This window comes from Alligator sinensis, unplaced genomic scaffold (genome assembly GCF_000455745.1).
Source record: "Alligator sinensis unplaced genomic scaffold, ASM45574v1 scaffold499_1, whole genome shotgun sequence".
NCBI classification, from domain to species: domain Eukaryota; kingdom Metazoa; phylum Chordata; order Crocodylia; family Alligatoridae; genus Alligator; species Alligator sinensis.
The window spans coordinates 72,455-91,482 of record NW_005841864.1 but is presented as its reverse complement, the minus strand read 5'-3'; the positions used below and the strand labels follow the sequence as shown (position 1 = coordinate 91,482).

Sequence of the window (19,028 nt, the reverse complement as noted above, 5' to 3'; positions counted from 1 at the left end):
AGATGGATTTTGAAAATTTAATTGGCATTTCTCACAGTGCTTGGTCATATGCACATTCCGCTGTCCAGTCACATGGTCCTGGTACTCAAGTTCAAAGACTTGTGTTAGCAGTATCTAGAAAGTGTGTACACTGCCCTGTTTCTCATGTCCAGTATGTTAGCACATAAAGAAAGACGCATGTGTCCTGCTTCTTGTTTCCCTTTGATCACCTTTGGCTTGTGGTGGAACCTCTGTTGTTCTTGCAGACTGCCAGGTTTGGGCTTTACAGACATCTTTATGTTTCTGCTTGTTTTTTCTTGGCAAGAAGAAAATCCTATCTTTTGCCATGTTTTCAATAGGGTGTGGTCAGTTACCAGGCTCTTCTAGCTCAGTATGACTTAAATGTGAATGAGAACTTAGCTTCCTTCACAGACAAGTTCCGATTTGACTCTTGGAGCTATTTCTGACCCTGATAACAAGGACTGATGGTCATTAAGACCTCTGTAGGCAACCATGAATGTGGTAGCAGCATCTTACTTGTTGGCTACAGCAGTAGTAATGCAAAAAATCTTACTAGCTCCAGGAAGTAAGAGAACATGGTGAAGGACCTCTTTGTTGAGGCAGTAGAATTTTCAAACCAAACAACTGTTAAGGGTTTTTAAGTGCAGACCTCCTTCCTAGCCTGCTGGCTCATTCTCCAACTTGTTTAGGCCGCTGGCACCACTGAGAAAAAGAAACACTGCTCTTACAGAAGCCTATCAACTCATTGTTTCAGCCATAGCTAGGCCTTTTGATAAGACTCATAGGAGTGATTTATCTCTTTGGATTTCCAGTTTCCCCCTCTTTCCACCTTTCAGGAGCTATTTGATCCATTTTACTTATTTGTGGGTTCAAACTACCACAAACCAGTGCATTCTAAACCCCATCACAGCTGTCTACACCTTCCAGTTCAGTTCACTACCAACTCCCAACTCTTCTTAAAAGTCTTAAAATGTCAACAAGCTTTTTTACTGATTTGAGGGTCCAGAGAGAGTTCTTCTGCAGCACTTGGGGAAAGGGTTCTCCAGTTCTTTCTTCTTGATTCTGAAAATTAAAGGTGGGGCAACCTATCCTTAACTTGAGTTCAATTTGCTCATCCACAAGGTAAAGTTCTAGGTAGAGATGATGGTCACCATAATTCTTTTCTTGGAACCAGAAGACTGGTTTATATTTCTTGAATTCAGAACACACATTTCTGCATCACCATCCTCCCTCCTCCACATAGAAAGTGTCTGAGTTCCATGTTGGACCAAGACTCTTACCAACACAACATCCTGCCTTTAGACTTTTTCAGCAGCCTCAAGGGTCTTCAGAATGGTCCTTTCTGTAGTACTGGTACACATATGAAGAAACAATATTGCAATATGCTTACTCATAGATGAGTGATTGCTGAAGGTAAGTTGTCTCAGCAGGTAGTGGAGAACATTAGATCTATTCTGTACATATTTCAGACATTGGTACTTGGATGTAAATGCGCAAAAGTATTGGCTGGCATTCCCTTGACTCCCTCTCTACCAGGACTTACTCATACTCAGATCGAATAGTCTGAATGACCAGATTATACATATGGAAGCCAACTTGTTGACAGTCAGAGCCAGCATGTCCCTCAGTGTCTTGGTCCAGAATACAATATAACCTCATAAATGCATCTTTCAAAATTCCAGAATTCTCAAAAGTCTGGCACTTTTTAAAAATACAGTACACTGCATTAGCGCATTAAAAATAGCTTCCCAATAATCCAGAAATTTCTCTGGAAGTTTAGCACTTCTCTGACTGCCATTGTTTTTGTTTGTCAGCCTAGAGCTACTTGTCCTAAGGCTATGCACTTTCCTTATGTTTCAGAAATCTAGAATTTTCAAATTTCTGGCAGGTACCAGGTCCCAAAGATGCCGGATTTATGAGGTTATACTGTATTGCAATATGTCATACGAGTGATTCTTAACCAGGGTTCTGAGAGTACTGTGGAGTCCTGCAAGGTCCTTTGAAGGATGTCACTGAGGATTCAGGTGTGAAAAAATAAGCTGATAAACTCAGGCTCATCCCTGTCTGGTTACTCCCCTGCTCTCACTGCTTAGTCTGTTTTCAAGGAAGTAAGCATTATAATAAATCATTTTTGAGATGGGGTACTGCTCAGTTTACAAAAGCTATGAAGGGTGCCTTTAGTCCAATAAAGTTGAGAACCACTGTGTTAGACTATGCCATAGGATCATAGGACTGGGTGGGACTTCAAAGGTTAACCTTTTGTATGAACATAGAAATATTTTTCCTTAAGTACATGCTTGGCTGGTTGAGGTTGACAGCTGCTCCAGAGAGGCATCCCTTGGACAGGAGGTCACAGTTCCTTTCCTGTTCTGGTTCTCCTTGGCATAGTAAAAAGATCTGGCCAGCACTAGTAGGCCTTTTTTTTTAGTCTTCTGCCTGCTGTCCATTGTGATTGTGGCAGATTTCTCTGCTAGAACTGGGAGGGAGGTGTCACCAGGTTTGCCCATCACTTTGGGGTGTGCTCATTTATCAGGGATATGTTTCTAGGGTCTTTGTAATCCTGTCAATGTGCTGCTTGTGTTACTTGTGTTTCTATATGGAGCTGTATCTCTCCGTTCTGCAAGTCCTCACCCCCAATGGAGCTATCTTGCAGGACTCAGTTTCAGTGGCGCTGGGTTCCTCCAGGCACCAAATCAGTCAAACACGCACGCACATGCACACACATTAACATGACACGCCTGACCTGGCTGGGTTGATCAGCATATACAAGCTGACACCCTTATATGCCAGGAATCAGTTCATTAAGGTAACAATAAAATGCAGTCAGACACAAGCACATAGGTGAACAGAATACCTCTGAATCTGGCCGGGTGTCCAGCTGACACCCTCATGGGCCAGCATTCAGTTCATTAGGGCACATCTGAGCCAAACTGGAGAACAGGTTCAGGTTAGAGATTAGGAGGCACTGTTTCACTGTTAGGGTGGCTAGGATCTGGAACCAACTTCCTAGGGAAGTGGTCCTCACTCCTACCTTGGGTAAATTCTCACTCCTACCTTGGGTAAATTCAGACTGAAGGACCTGAACCTGTTCAGCCTCAGCAAGAGGAGGCTGAGGGGGGACCTGGTGGCTGCCTACAAGCTCATTAAGGGGGATCAACAGCAAATAGGCAGAGCTCTTTTCTCCCCAGCACCACCTGGGGTGACAAGGAACAATGGTAATAAGCTGATGGAGAATAGGTTTAGGTTGGAGAGCAAAAGACAATTTTTTACAGTTAGGGTGGCCAAAATCTGGAACCAACTTCCTAGGGAAGTGGTCCTCGCCCCTACCTTGGGCAAATTCAAGAGGAGGTTGGACAATCGCCTGTCTGGGGTCTTGTGACCCCACCATTCATCCCTGCCTGTGGCAGGGGGTCAGGCTAGGAACACCTAGGGGGTCAGACAGGAACACCTGTCTGGGGTCATGTGATCCTAGCGTGTGCTCCTGCCAGTGGGGGGGTCAGACTAGATGATCTGTTCAGGTCTCTTCTGACCCCAGACTATTATGGAACTATGTGGAAGTGTCAGTGCAATAAAACATTTTGCTATGTAAAAAAAAAAATGTTTTTACAATAGTATTAAGAAAAAGGAGGCTAGCTTTAAATTCTCATAGAGTACGGTCATATTACACATTTCACAAATGTCATTCTCCAGCAAGAGGAGAAGATAAAGTTTGAAAGTAGTTGTCATGTCTTCCAGCATGCCTTATTGGATAAAATGCTGAATAGGAATCATGAGAGTTCTGTTCAAAACTCAGGCAGACAAGGTTCCTTGGGTGAATTTGATATCTTTTATTAGACCAACCCAAATAGTTGGAGAATAGGTATTAAGCAAGCTTTTGAGTTCAAAAACCCTTCGTCAGGCTAAGGAAGTTTCAGCAGTTGGTGTGTGCTCTTCCTGGATGGAATGAAAAGTAAAGAAGCCAGGGGCTGGGCTGGGCTGGGCTGGGCTGGGGAGTCAGTTATGTCCTTAGACCAACACGGCTACAACCTACATCTGTTCAAAACTCAGGCATTCATATGCTGTTTTACCTAGGAAGTCTCTTAACATCTGTGCCTCAGCTTTTCCATTTGTAACATGAGGATAATTTGTCATCTTGGATAAAATGAAGCGTATCAATCCAGTATCAATCAATTAAGTTGTTGGATAGGAGAGATTAGGAAATTAAAAAACATTCTGGGTAAGAGTGAGTTATAGAGAAGTCTTGTCTTCTGCCTTGGGAACAAGTCTTCACTTGGAAAAACCTGTGGGCAAATTCCTTAAAAGGAAACCATACAGGAAAGATAGACAATAGTTACATTCTGAAGACTGGAGATAAGCAGCATCAAAAAGTTCCTAAACTGCTTTGTAATGAGTGCAATTATAAATTTCTGAAAGAGGTTTTCTGCTTTCCTTCTTTGGCTGATCTCATGCAGCATTAGTAGAAGTTGTTCTGTTAACAACAGTAGCATGGATGCTGGGTTGTGGTATCCACAAGAGTTTGCCTAAGTATCCAGTTACTATGTTTGACTCCTAGCCATTGTCACTTTATGCAACCACTTCACCTGACAACTTATTTCTGTTCTTGGTCAGCATAATGTGAGGGGAGAGGGTCATGAAAAGACCATCTCATGCTAGACTGAAACAAATAGGTAGGCTGATTGTGCAATATGGGTGTATTCACTTCTCCTGGTTTCATTTTGCACTGACTTAAATTTGCTTTAACATTTTTAATGTTGATTTTCTAAAAGACCTTCCAGTTAATACTTGTTCTATATTGGGAAGGCCATATAAATGCAGTGCAGTAAACTGGACTCAGAGTGCATGTGCGTGTATGATCATTTAATTTACACGTTGCAAAATGATTTCTGAGATCAGGATCCTTTGTATCATAGTTTTTCTTTCCTTGCACTTGAATTGATTCACTTAGGGCTTTGTTCCATTTAATGGAAGTTCTCCATTCCAGTTTCCTTTAAAAAGGTTAGGTATCAAATACTCTCTGACTTGCTTTTAACTACAGACACAGTAGTATCATTTGAAGTCAATTTTGTTAGTGTTTTAGATTGGTAGAGAAAGCCCAGCAACTTAGATTTTTCTTTTTTATTGAAGAATAAGACTATTCTTTTCCTTAGACGCACAGGGGAGGCTGTTACACTTGTCACTAGGAATGACTGGAGGATTGCATCTGAACTGATTGACATTCTGGAAAGAGCAAATCAGGTAAGAATGTCGTTTAGCAGGACAAGATACACATCACACTTGCTTTTAAATTCCATATGAAATAGTCTCCAAAGGTGTAAGGGCTTCCTTGACCAAGAGTATGTTGCACATAAACAGAGGTTAGGCCTTCCTTATGTTAAATACCCCTGGTTTGAATATACAGGCATGGTCAAATCAAAGGGCCATATGAGTTTAGTGGCCCTTTGGATTCATATGGTTAAGGCACACCAGTTTCTGTTGCCATTGGCACAACAAGTGGAAACATGTTGCTTTTGTGCTGCTGTAAAATTTATCATGGTGGCACAAAGCCCAAACAGACATCCTTATGTCTTGTCACACCACAAATACTCAAAATTTGTGGCAGGAACAAAGGTGATATCAATTTGTGCCACTTCATCATAGCAGACCACTATTTGCTTCATGAAAACCGCAGAAGCGCTCTGTCAGTATGCCTCATTCCGGTATTGATGCTGTCCCTCAGTTGTTAAAAGCAGACAAAAATCTAGAGACTGTTACCAATATAACTGCATCTAACTTTGCTCAAGACCCTCAGCATTCCAAAGAAAAGCAAATGTTAAGTAGATGAGATGAGCAGGGGAAAAGGATTATACTGGGAAGCGGTCAGGTTTTTTTGAAAGCATTTGATTTCTATGGCAGACAAGGTTCTTTGGGTAAATCTGATATCTTTTATTAGACCAGCTAAATAGTTGGAAACATTTTTCTTAGATTTCTATGAACACTTGTCCATACACATTTTTATGTACGTGCCTATTCCTCATTCAGTGATATAAAGGGCAGACACAACCTTTTATCAGTTCCTTAACACCTCTACTTCTCATGGTTGTACTTCTCAGTAGTGATATCCTTACAGTTCTGGGAGACTTGCAAGCATTAGCTGAGCCAGCCACTACTGCTGTCCTTCAAGCTTATGTCTTCACTATGGTACCACCTATCACTGCTTTGGTGTCATTCAGGTATCAGACTGCATTTGGGGACAAATCCATGATAGTCCCTCTGGATGAGGAATGGTTTTCCTCCAGAGCATCAAACAAGTCTCCTGAATTTTCCGTCAGAGTCTCATTCATGATCCTTATGGCTCAGACTTCAGAATCTTCTTTGTACAGTTGTTTAGGGATTACAGATACCACAATTCTTGATACCCTCCACCTTGGCCTCAGGCCTTTTCCTTAAAATATGCACTGATGGCCCTACTAGAACCACTGGCACTTAGAGCACACAAATTTCTACAGCTCCTCTTGTATTGGGATAGCTTCTTCTATATCTTAAGGCTTACGTGACTTTAGCAGCTTAAGATGCACTACAGTGTTTTGAGCACCAAAAGGAGCCATTCTAAGAAATCATGGTAGATCAAACTATATTGATAGTCATTTCCTCTCAATTCCCAGAACAAGCAGTGGTGTCTTCAGCCACCTCTCAACCAGATGATTATAAAAGTTTTTAAGACTTGCTTGTCTACATAAAAGATCTGGAGATCCCTGTGAAAGTAGTACAGGAGAGTTCCCATTATTTCAAGTTACTACCTATTAGTCAGCTAGGCCTGGAGTATATTATGTTGTTTGTGTTTACCATAGCCCTTAAGAAACAGCAACAATCAAAAGTTACTACAAAAGATAGAGAACTGAAGCAACTCAATTCATTCAGGAGAAATTTATCTCAATCATTCTTCAGCCTACAGAGTCAGTTGTTTGAGTGGCAGCTGGTTAGCCAGAGCATCTCTCCAAGTCACTTTAGTTGCAATTTGATACACAACCAGGCTGCATGAAAGGGGTGGGCAAAATGTGGGCCATGTGCAGCCGGATGCAGCCTGCTAGGCCATTCTATCCGGCCCGTGGGGCCCCTAAAAAATTTAGAAAATTAATATTCATCTGCCCCTGGGTGCCTGTCATGCAGCCCTCGATGGCTTGCCAAAACTCAGTAAGCGACCTGCTGCCTGAAATAATTGCCCACTCCTGCTCCATGGTAACTTACTGTACTCTAGGGTCATGGCTACAGGCTTTCAAATATCATAATAGGTGTAAGGAATAATTAGATACCCTTTTTGAAAGCTCTGGACTCTTAGTAGCAAAAAAAATGGATGATGCTCTGTATTTGCTAATGACCTGAGTATGGCTGGGAGGTTGGAGTGTGGCTGCTGTCCCCTAAAAGGAAATGGAAGGCTGTAAAATAGCAATACAGATCCAAGGAAGATGTAGTAGCTCTAAAAGAGTAGTATTTGGATTAGTTATCCTGCTGTATCCACCTCATTTTTTACATTTTGGTCATAAACAGTCTTATGCAGTGAGCTTCACTACTCCCTTCCCATTTTGGGGACCACTTATTTTTCGAGAAAAGGCTGGAACCTCATAACTGACTGGTATATTTTAGAGAGAACCTCAATGTGGGGGTACTCTTATCTCCCTCCCATTTTTCCTTATACCTATTCAGAGATCAGCCTTATGAGAGAGAACTTGAGAAGCAGTTTCACTTGTTGGAATAAGTTCCTACTGAAGTGCAGAAGAAAGGATGTTTAATTCAGTTATTTTTTAACTCCCCCACCCCCCAAAAAAAGCTTTTGGCAGCAGTTTAATGAAAGTGTATTTAGTAAAATGTTGTTCTTGTATGTGATTATAAGATAAGGAGCTCTCTTCCCCATTTCAATTGGCGAGAAAAAACCTTATCTTGTATTCAAGTAAATATGACAGCCCTGGTCTTTTATCACAATGCACACCACTACTTTGTAACTCAGTCAGCAAGATGTCTGCTTCCACATCTCTGCTTATTGTGTGCAGGAAGTTAAGCTTTTAGACATCTTTGGGAAGCACTGTAAGACGCTTATATTTTGGTCTTTGTGATGCCTTTCTTGGACCAACTTTGTAATTGAGAGAAAAGTAAATGAAAAATTCTGCTTAGAGGAATTGGAGCAGTGCTATAAAGTAGGAGCAGAGGGTGGCTCCTCTTTACAAGATAAAAGTGCAGTAGAATGGACTACTAATTAGTAGAAGAGGGCCATTCAACAGGGAAAAGGGTCATTATTATCCGTGGAGTGCAGGAGAATTAGCGGAAGTAGCTGGTAGACTGTAACGAGCCATAAAACCAAATTTCATCCCCAGTTTTCAGTGAACTATATAGTGAACTGATGCTAGAGCCTATTTTAGATGAGAAATCCTTAAAGAATAAATTTATATTTAAAACATTTTAATTAAAGTATTATCAAATAAGAATGAGAAAATTAAGTAACCTAAATTAAAAGTTCAAAATTGTAGTAGCAGAACTGAAGTGGCTTAACATTGAAATAAATGGCATAGGATTAAATCTTAATGTATTTTAGTGTTATACCTGTTACTGATAAGTTTTTTTCCCCCTCAGTTTATCTCTGACCTAAACTAAAAATATCTTTACATCTTTTTTTTTTTTTTTTTTTAGCTGAAGGTACAATAATATCAGTGCATTCGTAGTTGTTAGGATATGGGCAGAAAAATATAGAAAGAACGTCAAATAATTTTTAAGTGCTTTTAATATGTAGTCCTTCAGTACAGATGTATATAACTGTTTCCCCAGCTGAGGTGTTACACAGAAGCACTTCTTCGTTATTCAAGGTCATTTTTATTCAGTTTGAAACAGTTTGTCATAATAGAGCACTTTGTACCACTTAATATTATTATTACTATTGTTGCTGTTGTTATAGCATCTTTAAAGTTGTTTAAAGCACCATAACCATTATGTTTATTCTACTCTTAGAAGTCCAAGGTCATTGGATTTCTAAGTGTTAAAGAAATAATAACAAGGTAAAAAGGGTGGTGTTTTTGTTTTTTTCTTTGTTTGCCTTTGTGTTGGTGTGCTGATATGCTATTCAGCTTACAGATGATAGAAGTCATATGAATAAGAGGCAGCAATTTGGATAATCACTAAAATTATTCATTTTGTGGGCATGACTGGAAAGTTTAGAGAATTATTTATTACCAAATTTCTAACATTACCTCCTAATTATCAGGCGGTTCCAGAAGAGCTCATTTCAATGGCAGAAAGATATAAACAATTTAAGCTTAAAAAAGAAATCGAAAAGGATTTGGGAAGACCTCAAGGAAGGTCCCAGAAGAGGTTTTAACAAAGTAAGTAATTAATTATAGAATTAGTTATACAGGTTTGAATTTAGGACCAGATTTTTCAAAGGCACTTGTTTTTATGCATCCAAAAAATCTGGTTCTCCTTTGGGTGGCTGTCCACTAAAGCATCTTCAGCATGGGTAAGTACTTTAGAATTGCTACTAGAGACTTCTTGCTTTAGCTATATGTCATGTGCACCCAGTCCCTCTGGGTGCTATAGGAGCTAAGGCTTTATTAAAGTACATTAATGCTCAGGATGGTTATATTCCTTCCTCCACCATATTTGGAAGCCCTTTGCTTGGATCATGATAGACAATATCACCAACAGGCAGGGTAGAGCAAAATCCACTCACCGGGGTAGGGAAGTAATCTGTCTGTGGCACTGGCGCATCAAATATATTTGCCTACAATATGGTTACCTGATCTCCAGAAAGCCCAGGCAGGCCATCTGAATAGACCATTTCCCTATATTGCAAGTAGAAAAAGTTTTCTGTTCTCCAGCCCTTTTTTCGGGGCTTAGAGTTACCTGAGATGTGTTTGCATTGAAAGCCAACAGAAAGATTCCAGTATTTTTGTTCCAAGTGAGGTCTTTGTTCAGGCTTCCTGTCCAGTACCTCCTCTATCCACTGGTTGGCAACCCCCCCTGTATGTTTCCCAATTTTACTGTTATGAGGGTACTCCACAAAATGATACTGTACTCGGACTTGGATAATCCTGCTCATCTCCTTAAAGATCATGAGGCCATTTTGGTATTGTGAACTGCTGATGTTGATGAAGAAGTTTTTGCATTATAAACATTACTCTCAATTTGGACATAATACATGCAATAAAAAGAATGCATCAGGATTAGTAGTTAAAGGTACAAAATTAATTTTAAAATGTCTAAATATAAAGATTGTGGAGAAAACTTAGATTTTAATTTGTCCAATTTTGTAATTAAAGTATTTGTTAATTTACCGGAACTTAATCATTTTTCCCTCATTTTTCAGGGAATCTGGTGCATGCAAGCAACACTTGTCAATATTTGTTTAAAAATAATGTATATGCTCATTTTGATATCTGGGCATCTCTGTGGACTGAAGAAGTATTTGAAAATACTGGTTTAAAATGGTTTGAAGATTGCTTTATTTGTAGTGTCTTTAACAAAAATATTTTGTATTTAAAATTAACATCAATGTTTTTCTTAATTTAAAAGTTTTTCATTTTCATTAAACATTTTTGTCAGTGGCTGGCACTTTTTCATTAGGAGTGGAGTGGTTAATGAGTTGTTTAAGCAACTCATCAAATAGAGCACTTCCTAACTTGGTGAAATGAGTCTGATTTTGTTAAAGAAAATCCTTCCCACAAGTATGAAGTTAACAAAGCCTTGAAAAGCAACTTTGAAGAATAAAAAATTGACAGTCAGCAGATGTCACATCACTAAAAGATTTGTTTTTTTTCATTTGGATATTAAAAAGTCTGCTTTGTACACATAAGGTAGAAATAGGTCTTACTCTTTTATATGCCTTACCAATTAAATCCATCTCTTAACTAAGGGGTTGTCAACTGGGGGTATGCGGGAAGGCCCTAGGGCAGGGGTGGGCAATTATTTTGGGTGGAGGGTTGCATACCAAGTTTTGGCAAGCTGTCGAGGGCCGCATTGGTAGCCTCGCCCCTTGACAGATGCACTGCCCCCTGGTTGCCATCTTGTGACCTTAAGTCCCGCCCCCTAACTCCTGACCTTTGACACCAGAATTCCCTCCCTTTGCCTCTGGAAGTACTCCTTTCAGCAAGGGGCTTTGCCATCTTAGAACCAGAAAAATAAATTATATTCTAAAAAGCAAACATCTACAGCACTCATTAATTTGATTTTTAAAAAGTCATTGTCCTGATTTATATGTGTTTGTGTAGTGTATATAGAGGTGATTGCACAATAGCTTAAAATGAAGTCTTACTCTTGTATATTGTGGGAGGCTGTGGGTATGTGGGGTGAGACAGCATGTGGGTGTATGTGTGGATATGTGGGGTGTGAGTGGGTATGGGGTTTGTGGGGGAATTGGTGCCTGGGGTGAGGGGATGAGGGGTCTGCATGTATGGCACTGCAAGGGGGTGTGGGTACATATGTATGATGGGGGTGTGTGTGGGACTCATGAACACACACACACACACACACACACACACACACACACTGTCCCTGCCTGCCCGTGCACACAATGTCCTTGCCTGCATACACACACGCACTGTCCCTGCCTGCCCCCCACCCACCTACAAACACACACTGCCCCTGCCTACATACACGCACACGCGCGCACTGTCCCTGCTTGCCCCCACACACACACACTTTCCCTGCCTGCCCTACACATACTCACACACCAGCTCTGTCCGACCCCCCAACCCTGCCTGTCCACACACACCCCTGCCGGCATGTCCCCATGCTCCCCAGTCTGGGGATGCAACTGGGAGCCATGTGGTGCTGAAGCACCACATGGCTGTTCAATCCTGCTGAGGCTTCCCCTGGGTCCTACTACCCCTGTTTCATCTCAGCTTTGACAGGCATCCAGGGTCAGATAAATATTAATTTTCTAAATTTTTTAGGGGCCCTGTGGGCCAGATAGAGTGGGCTGGATGTGGCCCATGGGCCATATTTTATCCACCTCTGCCCTAGGGGGTACATGCAGATGGGGACAGAACGCTACCACCCCCCAACCCATGCTGCCGCCTCCTAGGAGCAAGGCCGGAGGAGGGCGTATAAGGGCAAAGGCAGCGGCGCCCCTCTGTGGGCTGGCCAGTCGTTGGGGCTTCTGGGGGAAGCTTGCACACGGCTGCCACCCCCTCCCCCTGGCTGCCACGGGTACGTTTATTAAAAAAGGTTGAAAACCCCTGTCTTAACTAAAACTTCATCAAGAGTATTATACTGAGTAGATGGAAATGAAACAAACTGAAAAAACAACACAAATTCTATGAAGCCAGTATATTTTCAATAAGGATCTACTCTTTCAGTTGATTTTTCTGAGCCTTATTATAAGTCAACTTGGTATGCTTGGTGAAATACTGGTCTCATTTCAATACAGCCAAGATCACCTTTGCTAATTGGTATTTCATTTTTTAAGAGAATAAAGCAGTATAGTTATGCACCAGTACAATTTGTAATGCTGTAACACCATTATTTGCTAAGTAAAAACATTAAACTATCAAATGAAGCTCTCCACATTTGTTTAAATTCTATCTGAACAGGTGCAATAATCTGAAGGCTGTAGCTGTTCATTGTATCCCAGCATCCAGAAATTAAAGTTCAACTACATTCATTAATATTCACAGATTGCTAGGGGCTGGAAGGGACCTTGCAGATCATTGCGTACAGCCCCCCAGCTCTAGGCAGGAAGACAGCTGAGGTTAGGTGACCCCAGCAAGGTGACTGTCTCGTCTGTCTCCTCTTGAAAACCTCCAGGGTTGGTGACTGCACCACCTCTGGAGGGAGTTTATTCCACAGTCTGGACACTCTGACTGTGAAGGAGTTTTTCCTGGTATTAAACCTGAAGCGGCCTTCCAGGAGTTTGTATCCATTTGTCCTGGTATTCCCTGGAGGTGTCCTAGCAAACAGTTGTTCACTGAGCTCCTGATGTACTCCTCTGATATAGCAGTAAGCTGCACTTAAGTCCCCTCTCAACCTTCTCTTCTTTAGGCTAAAGAGGCCCAGGTCCCTCAGCCTTTCCTTGTATGGCTTGCCTTGCAAGTCCCTGATCAATCTTATGGGTGGCTCTTTTCTGGACCCTCTCAAGTTTTTTCATGTCCTTATTGAAGTGCAGAGCCCAGAACTGGATGCAGTACTCCAACTGCAGTCTCACCAGTGCTAAGTACAGCGGGAGTATCACTTCCTTAGTTTTACGTGAGATGCATCTGTTGATGCACGCCAGGGTGTTGTCTGTCCTGCTGACCACCACCTCGCACTGACGTCTCATATTCATGTGATGGTCAATCATTACCCCTAGGTCCCTTTCAGCCATGGTGCCAGTCAAGCTGTTACCACTGAGCCTATATGTGTGTTGAGGGTTGTTTGCCCCCAGATAGAGCACCTTACACTTCGAAGTGTTAAACGTCATCTGGTTCTTGTCTGCCCAGCTCTCAAGCCTATCCAGGTCAGCCTGTACCTGCAACCTACCTGTAGTATGACTACACTACCCATAACGTGGTGTCATCTGCAAACTTGGCCAGCGAGCTTTTCACTCCCCCATCCAAATTATTGATAAAGATGTTGAAAAGCACTGGTCCAAGCATGGACCCCTGAAGGACACCACTGGCCACTTCATGCCAGGATGACACAAATCTGTTCATGAGAACTCTCTGGGTCCTGCCCTGTAGCCGGTTTCCCACCCACTAAACTGTTGAGCAGCTGAGCCCACAATCTTCCAGTTTTCCCACAAGGATATTGTGGGATATTAGATCAAAAGCCTTTTGGGAGTCTAGGTATATAACGTCTATCACGTCTCTTGTGTCCAGGTGATGAGGGACCTGGTCATAGGAGATGAGATTGGAAAAACAGAACCTACCCACGACAAAGCTATGCTGGCTGTCGTTCAGAATCGTACCTTCTGTGAGAATATTGCACATAGATTCTTTAATGAGCTTTTCCAGGATTTTTCCTGGGATAGAGGTTAGGCTGATTGGCCTGTGGTTGCCTAGGTCCTCCCTCTTTCCCCTCTTGAAGGTGGGCATAATGTTGGCCCTCCTCCAATCCTCAGGGATTTCCCCTGTGCACCATGAATTCTAAAAGCTTTGCCAGGGGTTCCATGATGACCTCAGCCATCTCCTTCAGCACTCCAGTTCTATTGACTTATAGGAGCCCCCGGAGCCGTGTGCCCAGCATGTGAGATAGGGGAAGGGGGCACACTCACCTGTCCCCTTCTTCTGAGGGGCAAGGACCTCCCAGCCCCTGAAGTGGCATGGCACTGGCGAGCCCTTCTATGCATGCGCTCAGTTTAAAAAGGGCCCACTGACAGCATAGCTGCAGTTTGTCCCTGGCTCCAGCATGAGATGCACAGGTGGAAGCCTGTTGAGCCCCCATCAAGCCCAGGGACCCCCATGACCCGCCCAGCAGGACCCCAACCTGGACCCCCAGCGCAGCCAGAGGTAGGTGGGGCCCCCAACCCAGACAGCTGTGGGGCGGCTTGAGTCTGAGCCAAGGAGGGACAGCCCCCCAGTCTCCTACTTTGCCCAGCCCCCAGGGAGCCACATGACCAGAGCCGTGCAAACAGGCACTCTTGTCTGCCTGGCATGCGAGTTAGCACAGGAGTTTGTGCAGGAGGGTCTGAGGCCCCTCCTGTGAGCCCCTAGGGTAGGTAGTCACAGTAGTAGCCAGACTACCACTGGTAAAATGTGGCTGGGCACATGCTGTACCCTGAGGGTCCCCTCGGAGTCTGCAGCCCCACCTCTGTCACCTCAGAGGCCTCCACCCAGATGGAACCCACGATTCTAGGCTCCACGCAGACGAAACCCCTGGCTCTCGGCTGTGGGGGCTGCCTGGCATGTTTCCAGGCTTATGGCACCAGGAGCATGGCCACCTCCCCTTGCAAGGTTTGCTCCACTTTGGAGTCCCTGGGGCACCAGATAGTGGAGCTCCAGGCTGCAGTCCAGAGACTGCGTGCCATCAAGGATGGCAAGCAGGAGATCTCCTTCTACTGCCAGGCCCTTCATCCCCTAGAGGCAGAGGGTAGACCAAGGTCACCCTCCAGAGCAAGGGAGGACTCGGGGATCTCCCATGCTGTCCAGCCAGGGGGTTGGACCAAGGTTGTCAAGGGCCCCAAGGCCCACCACGCCAAGGTCTCCTTCCCTCTGGGGCTTTGCAACAGGTACAAACCTCTTGCAGCCCCAGTAAAGCTGTCAGATCTGCCAGCTCTGGCAGGCAAGGGAGGATCACCCACCCCCACTCTCTCCAAGACACAACACAGTGCTCATCATGGGAGACTCCCTCCTGACGGGGGACTGGGGGCAGTCTGCCACCCAGACCCCCTAGCCTGGGAGGTCTGCTACTTCCCAAGGGCCCACATCTAAGACATAGCCGAGAGGATCCCAAAGATTCTCCGGCCCTCCGACCACTACTCTATGCTCCTTGTCCATGTGGGCATGAAGACACAGCTCAGAGCAACCCCAACCATGTCATGAGGGACTACAGGGCTCTGGGACAGGGGGTTTGGGGGCACAGGTGGTCTTTTCCTCGATCCTCCCAGTTGTGGGTCACGGGCTGAGGAGGAAGAGATGGTTCAAGGCAGTCAACCAGAGACTGCAGTGCTGGTGTCATCATGAAGGCTTTGGCTTCCATGATCACAGCCCACTCTTTGGTGAGGGAGGCAGTGGGCTGCTGGGAAGAGATGGCCTCCACGTCGCTCCACTGGAAAGGAGGCTCTTCTCAGCCAGACTGGCTGACCTGCTTAACCGGACTTTAAGCCCAGTGGGAGATGGGGGGAGTACCACCACTGCAAGCCCACTAGGCAGTGTTTGTAAACCCAGCATGCTAAGCCACTCAAGGGAACCCACCCCAGCCCTAGAGCGATCTGTAGGGATGGCAATGCCACCCAATGGGACACTTAAGTGCCTGTACACTAATGCCAGGAGCCTGGGGAACAAACAGGAGGAACTGGTCCTCCTGCTAAACCAAAAGGATTATGATCTCATAGGGATAACAGAGACCTGGTGGGACTCCACCTATGACTGGAAGCTGACATTGGCATCCGGGGGGGGCGATTGGAGACTCTGGGTCAAAATCCGTGGTGAACAAGGCACAGGGGACACAGTGGTGGGGATCTACTACAGACCTCCTAGCTAGAATCAAGAGCTTAACCAGGAATTTGCCAGGGAACTGGCTGAGGCTACACACTCCCAGTGCATGGTTGTCATGGGAGATTTCAACTACCCTGACATCTCATGGAAAGAGCACTCGGCCACATCCGAACGATCACAAAGCTTCCTCGTGTGTGGATGAGCTGTATCTGACTCAAGAAGTCTGTGGACTGACGAGAGGCAAAGCGCTGCTCAACCTGGTACTGGCAACGGGGGATGACTTAATCAGTGACATAATGATCAAAGGGAAGCTGGGAGACAGCGACCACGAGCTGATCACTTTTACCATCTGCCGTAAAGCAGGCAAGTCAGTCAGCAAAGCAGAAGTCCTTGACTTGAGGAAAGCTGACTTTGACAAGCTCAGGAGACTTGTTGGTGAGGCCCTAAGGGACCATGACCCAAAGGGAAGGGGAGTTCAGGATGAGTGGTTGCTCCTCAAGGGAGCGATCCTGAAAGCACAATATCCCGTCTTGGAGGAAAGGCAGCAAAAGGGCTCAGCAGCCCCCTTGGCTCTGCAGGGAACTAGCGGACCTCCTGCAACTAAAAAGGAAGGCCTACAAAGGATGGAAGGCTGGATCCACCCCAAAGAAGGAGTACTCTGCACTGGTCTGGACCAGTAGGGAGTGAACCAGGAAAGCCAAGCCTGTGACTGAACTCCAACTGGTTACACATATCAAGGACAATAACAAGTCCTTTTTTAGGGGAGCTGGAGGAAAAGCAAGGGTAACATTGGACCCCTGCTAAACCATGGGTCAACTGACAACTGACACCCAGGAAAAAGCCAACCTGCTCAATGGGTATTTTGCATCTGTTTTTCACCAGCCCCAAGGGACAGCCCTGCTCAATACAATATTGAGCCAAGGTGAGGGAGAACTGTTACCCTCCATCAATGTTGACCATATGAAGGAAAACCTTGAGAGGCTGGACACCTTCCAGTCAGCTGGCCCAGACAGCTTACCCCCCAGGGTACTTAAGGAGCTGGCAAGCATCATAGCTCGGCCACTGGCATGGATCTTTGAGAACTCATGGTGCTCAGGCGAAGTGCCTGAGGATTGGAAGAAGGCCAATGTCATTCCTATCTTTAAGGGAGGAAAGTAGATCCGGGGAACAACAGGCCCATCAACCTGACCTCCATCCCACGGAAGATCTTGGAGAAAATCATCAGAGAGACCATTCTTGATAAACTGGCTGAAGGCAACTTCTTGAGGGATAGCCAGCACGGGTTTGTTGCGGGTACGTCTTGCCTGACCACTCTCATCTGTCACAACCAAATTAAGTAGTGCCCATGCCACAAGCAAGAAATATTAATCAAAACAGTTTTAGTCTGCACTAGGTTAACTAAGGGTTAACTAACAAGATGATAGTAACAGGTTTTTTTTGCTGCGCATGTCAAAAAGAAATTTATTGCTGCACCACTAACAGAGATAAGACTTTTGCCTTCTTTGCTTTACATAAATCGTTGTAATTGGTCAGAATGACAGGGGAGTATCCCTGCTACAAACACCCTAATAAAAACCACTATATAATTGGAGATTCTAATTAAATTTATGACGTGGCAAAAAGCAATTGGCTATTATACAAACAAAACCCCGCTGCACTTCCGCAAAGGGAAAGAAGGGGGACCTCCGTACGCACCTTGGAGACCTCTGAACATACGTGTCAGAGTAACTGGCAATTTGATCACTTGTCAGTGCCCCCCCACCATCTCGACCCAATCTCAGACGTAAATCAACGATTGCCAGCCCGACCATATTTCTGCCCGACCGTTTCTATCCGACCACTTATGCAGACCGACCTATGAACCCTAAGCTGTAACTAACCAAGTATCTCTGACCTCCGTTATTCACCACCTTGACGGCGTGAGTAAATAATCTTGCTTTGCAACCGATAAGCTTCTGTGCCTAATTCCACTCCAAGCATCACAAGTACCCGCCTGACGGCCTTCTAAGGACCCGACCCCCCCGCTGCAGTGCACGGCAGCGACATCATCTTCTACGACCAGGTAACATATCACCTGCACAAGGGAGAGGAAATTGATGTCCTATATCTCAACTTTTAAAAAGCTTTTGATCTGGTATCCCACGATCGTCTTATAGAAAAACTGGCCAATTGCGGCCTCAGCTACATCACAGTCCGCTGGCTGGTGAATTGGCTTCAAGGTCAGACCCAGAGTGGTAGTTGATAGAAGTCAATCATTGTGGTGCGCCCTAACCAGTGGGGTCCCCCAACGGTCCGTCCTTGGGCCTATCCTTTTCAACATCTTCATTAATGATGTAGACATTGGTGTCAGAAGCGGACTGGCCAAGTTCGCCGATGACACCAAACTTTGGGGAAAAGCGTCCACACCTGAGGACAGGATGGTGAGCCAGGCTGACCTTGACAGGCTCTGAAAACGGGCGGACAAAAACCTGATGGTCTTCAACTCTGACATGCAAAGTACTCCACCTTGGGAAGAAAAACCTGCAGTATACTTATAGGCTCAGTAGTGCTACGCTTGCTAGCACCACGGCCGAAAGGGACTTGGGGGTCATGATTGACGACAAGATGAATATTCATAGATTTCATAGACATTAGGGCTGGAAGGGACCTCGGAAGATCATCGAGTCCAGCCCCCTGCCCAAAGGGCAGGAAGTCAGCTGGGTTCATAGGATCCCAGCAAGATAAGCATCCAGTTTCCTCTTGAAGGTGTTTAATGTAGGCGCTTGAACCACCTCCAGTGGCAGGCTGTTCCAGACCTTGGGGGCTCGGACAGTAAAGAAATTCTTCCTTATGTCCAGCCTGAAACGGTCTTGTAGTAGTTTGTGACCATTCGACCTAGTCGTCATCCCTTGGGGCGCTCTGGTGAACAAACGTTCCCCCAGATACTGGTGGTCACCC

At 44.7% G+C, this 19,028-nt stretch overlaps 1 protein-coding gene across 1 annotated transcript in view; it reads left to right on the top strand.

Annotated features, from left to right (window-relative positions):
- The window catches only part of DDX43 (DEAD-box helicase 43), a 55,443-nt gene extending 45,037 nt beyond the window's left edge, over positions 1-10,406 (top strand). The window contains exons 15-17 of the mRNA XM_025191180.1: positions 5,148-5,235; positions 9,227-9,344; positions 10,328-10,406. Coding sequence (XP_025046965.1) covers positions 5,148-5,235; positions 9,227-9,340 — 202 coding nt within the window. The 3' untranslated portion in view covers positions 9,341-9,344; positions 10,328-10,406. The remainder of the gene's footprint in view (positions 1-5,147; positions 5,236-9,226; positions 9,345-10,327) is intronic.
- The last annotated feature ends 8,622 nt before the right edge of the window (positions 10,407-19,028 follow it).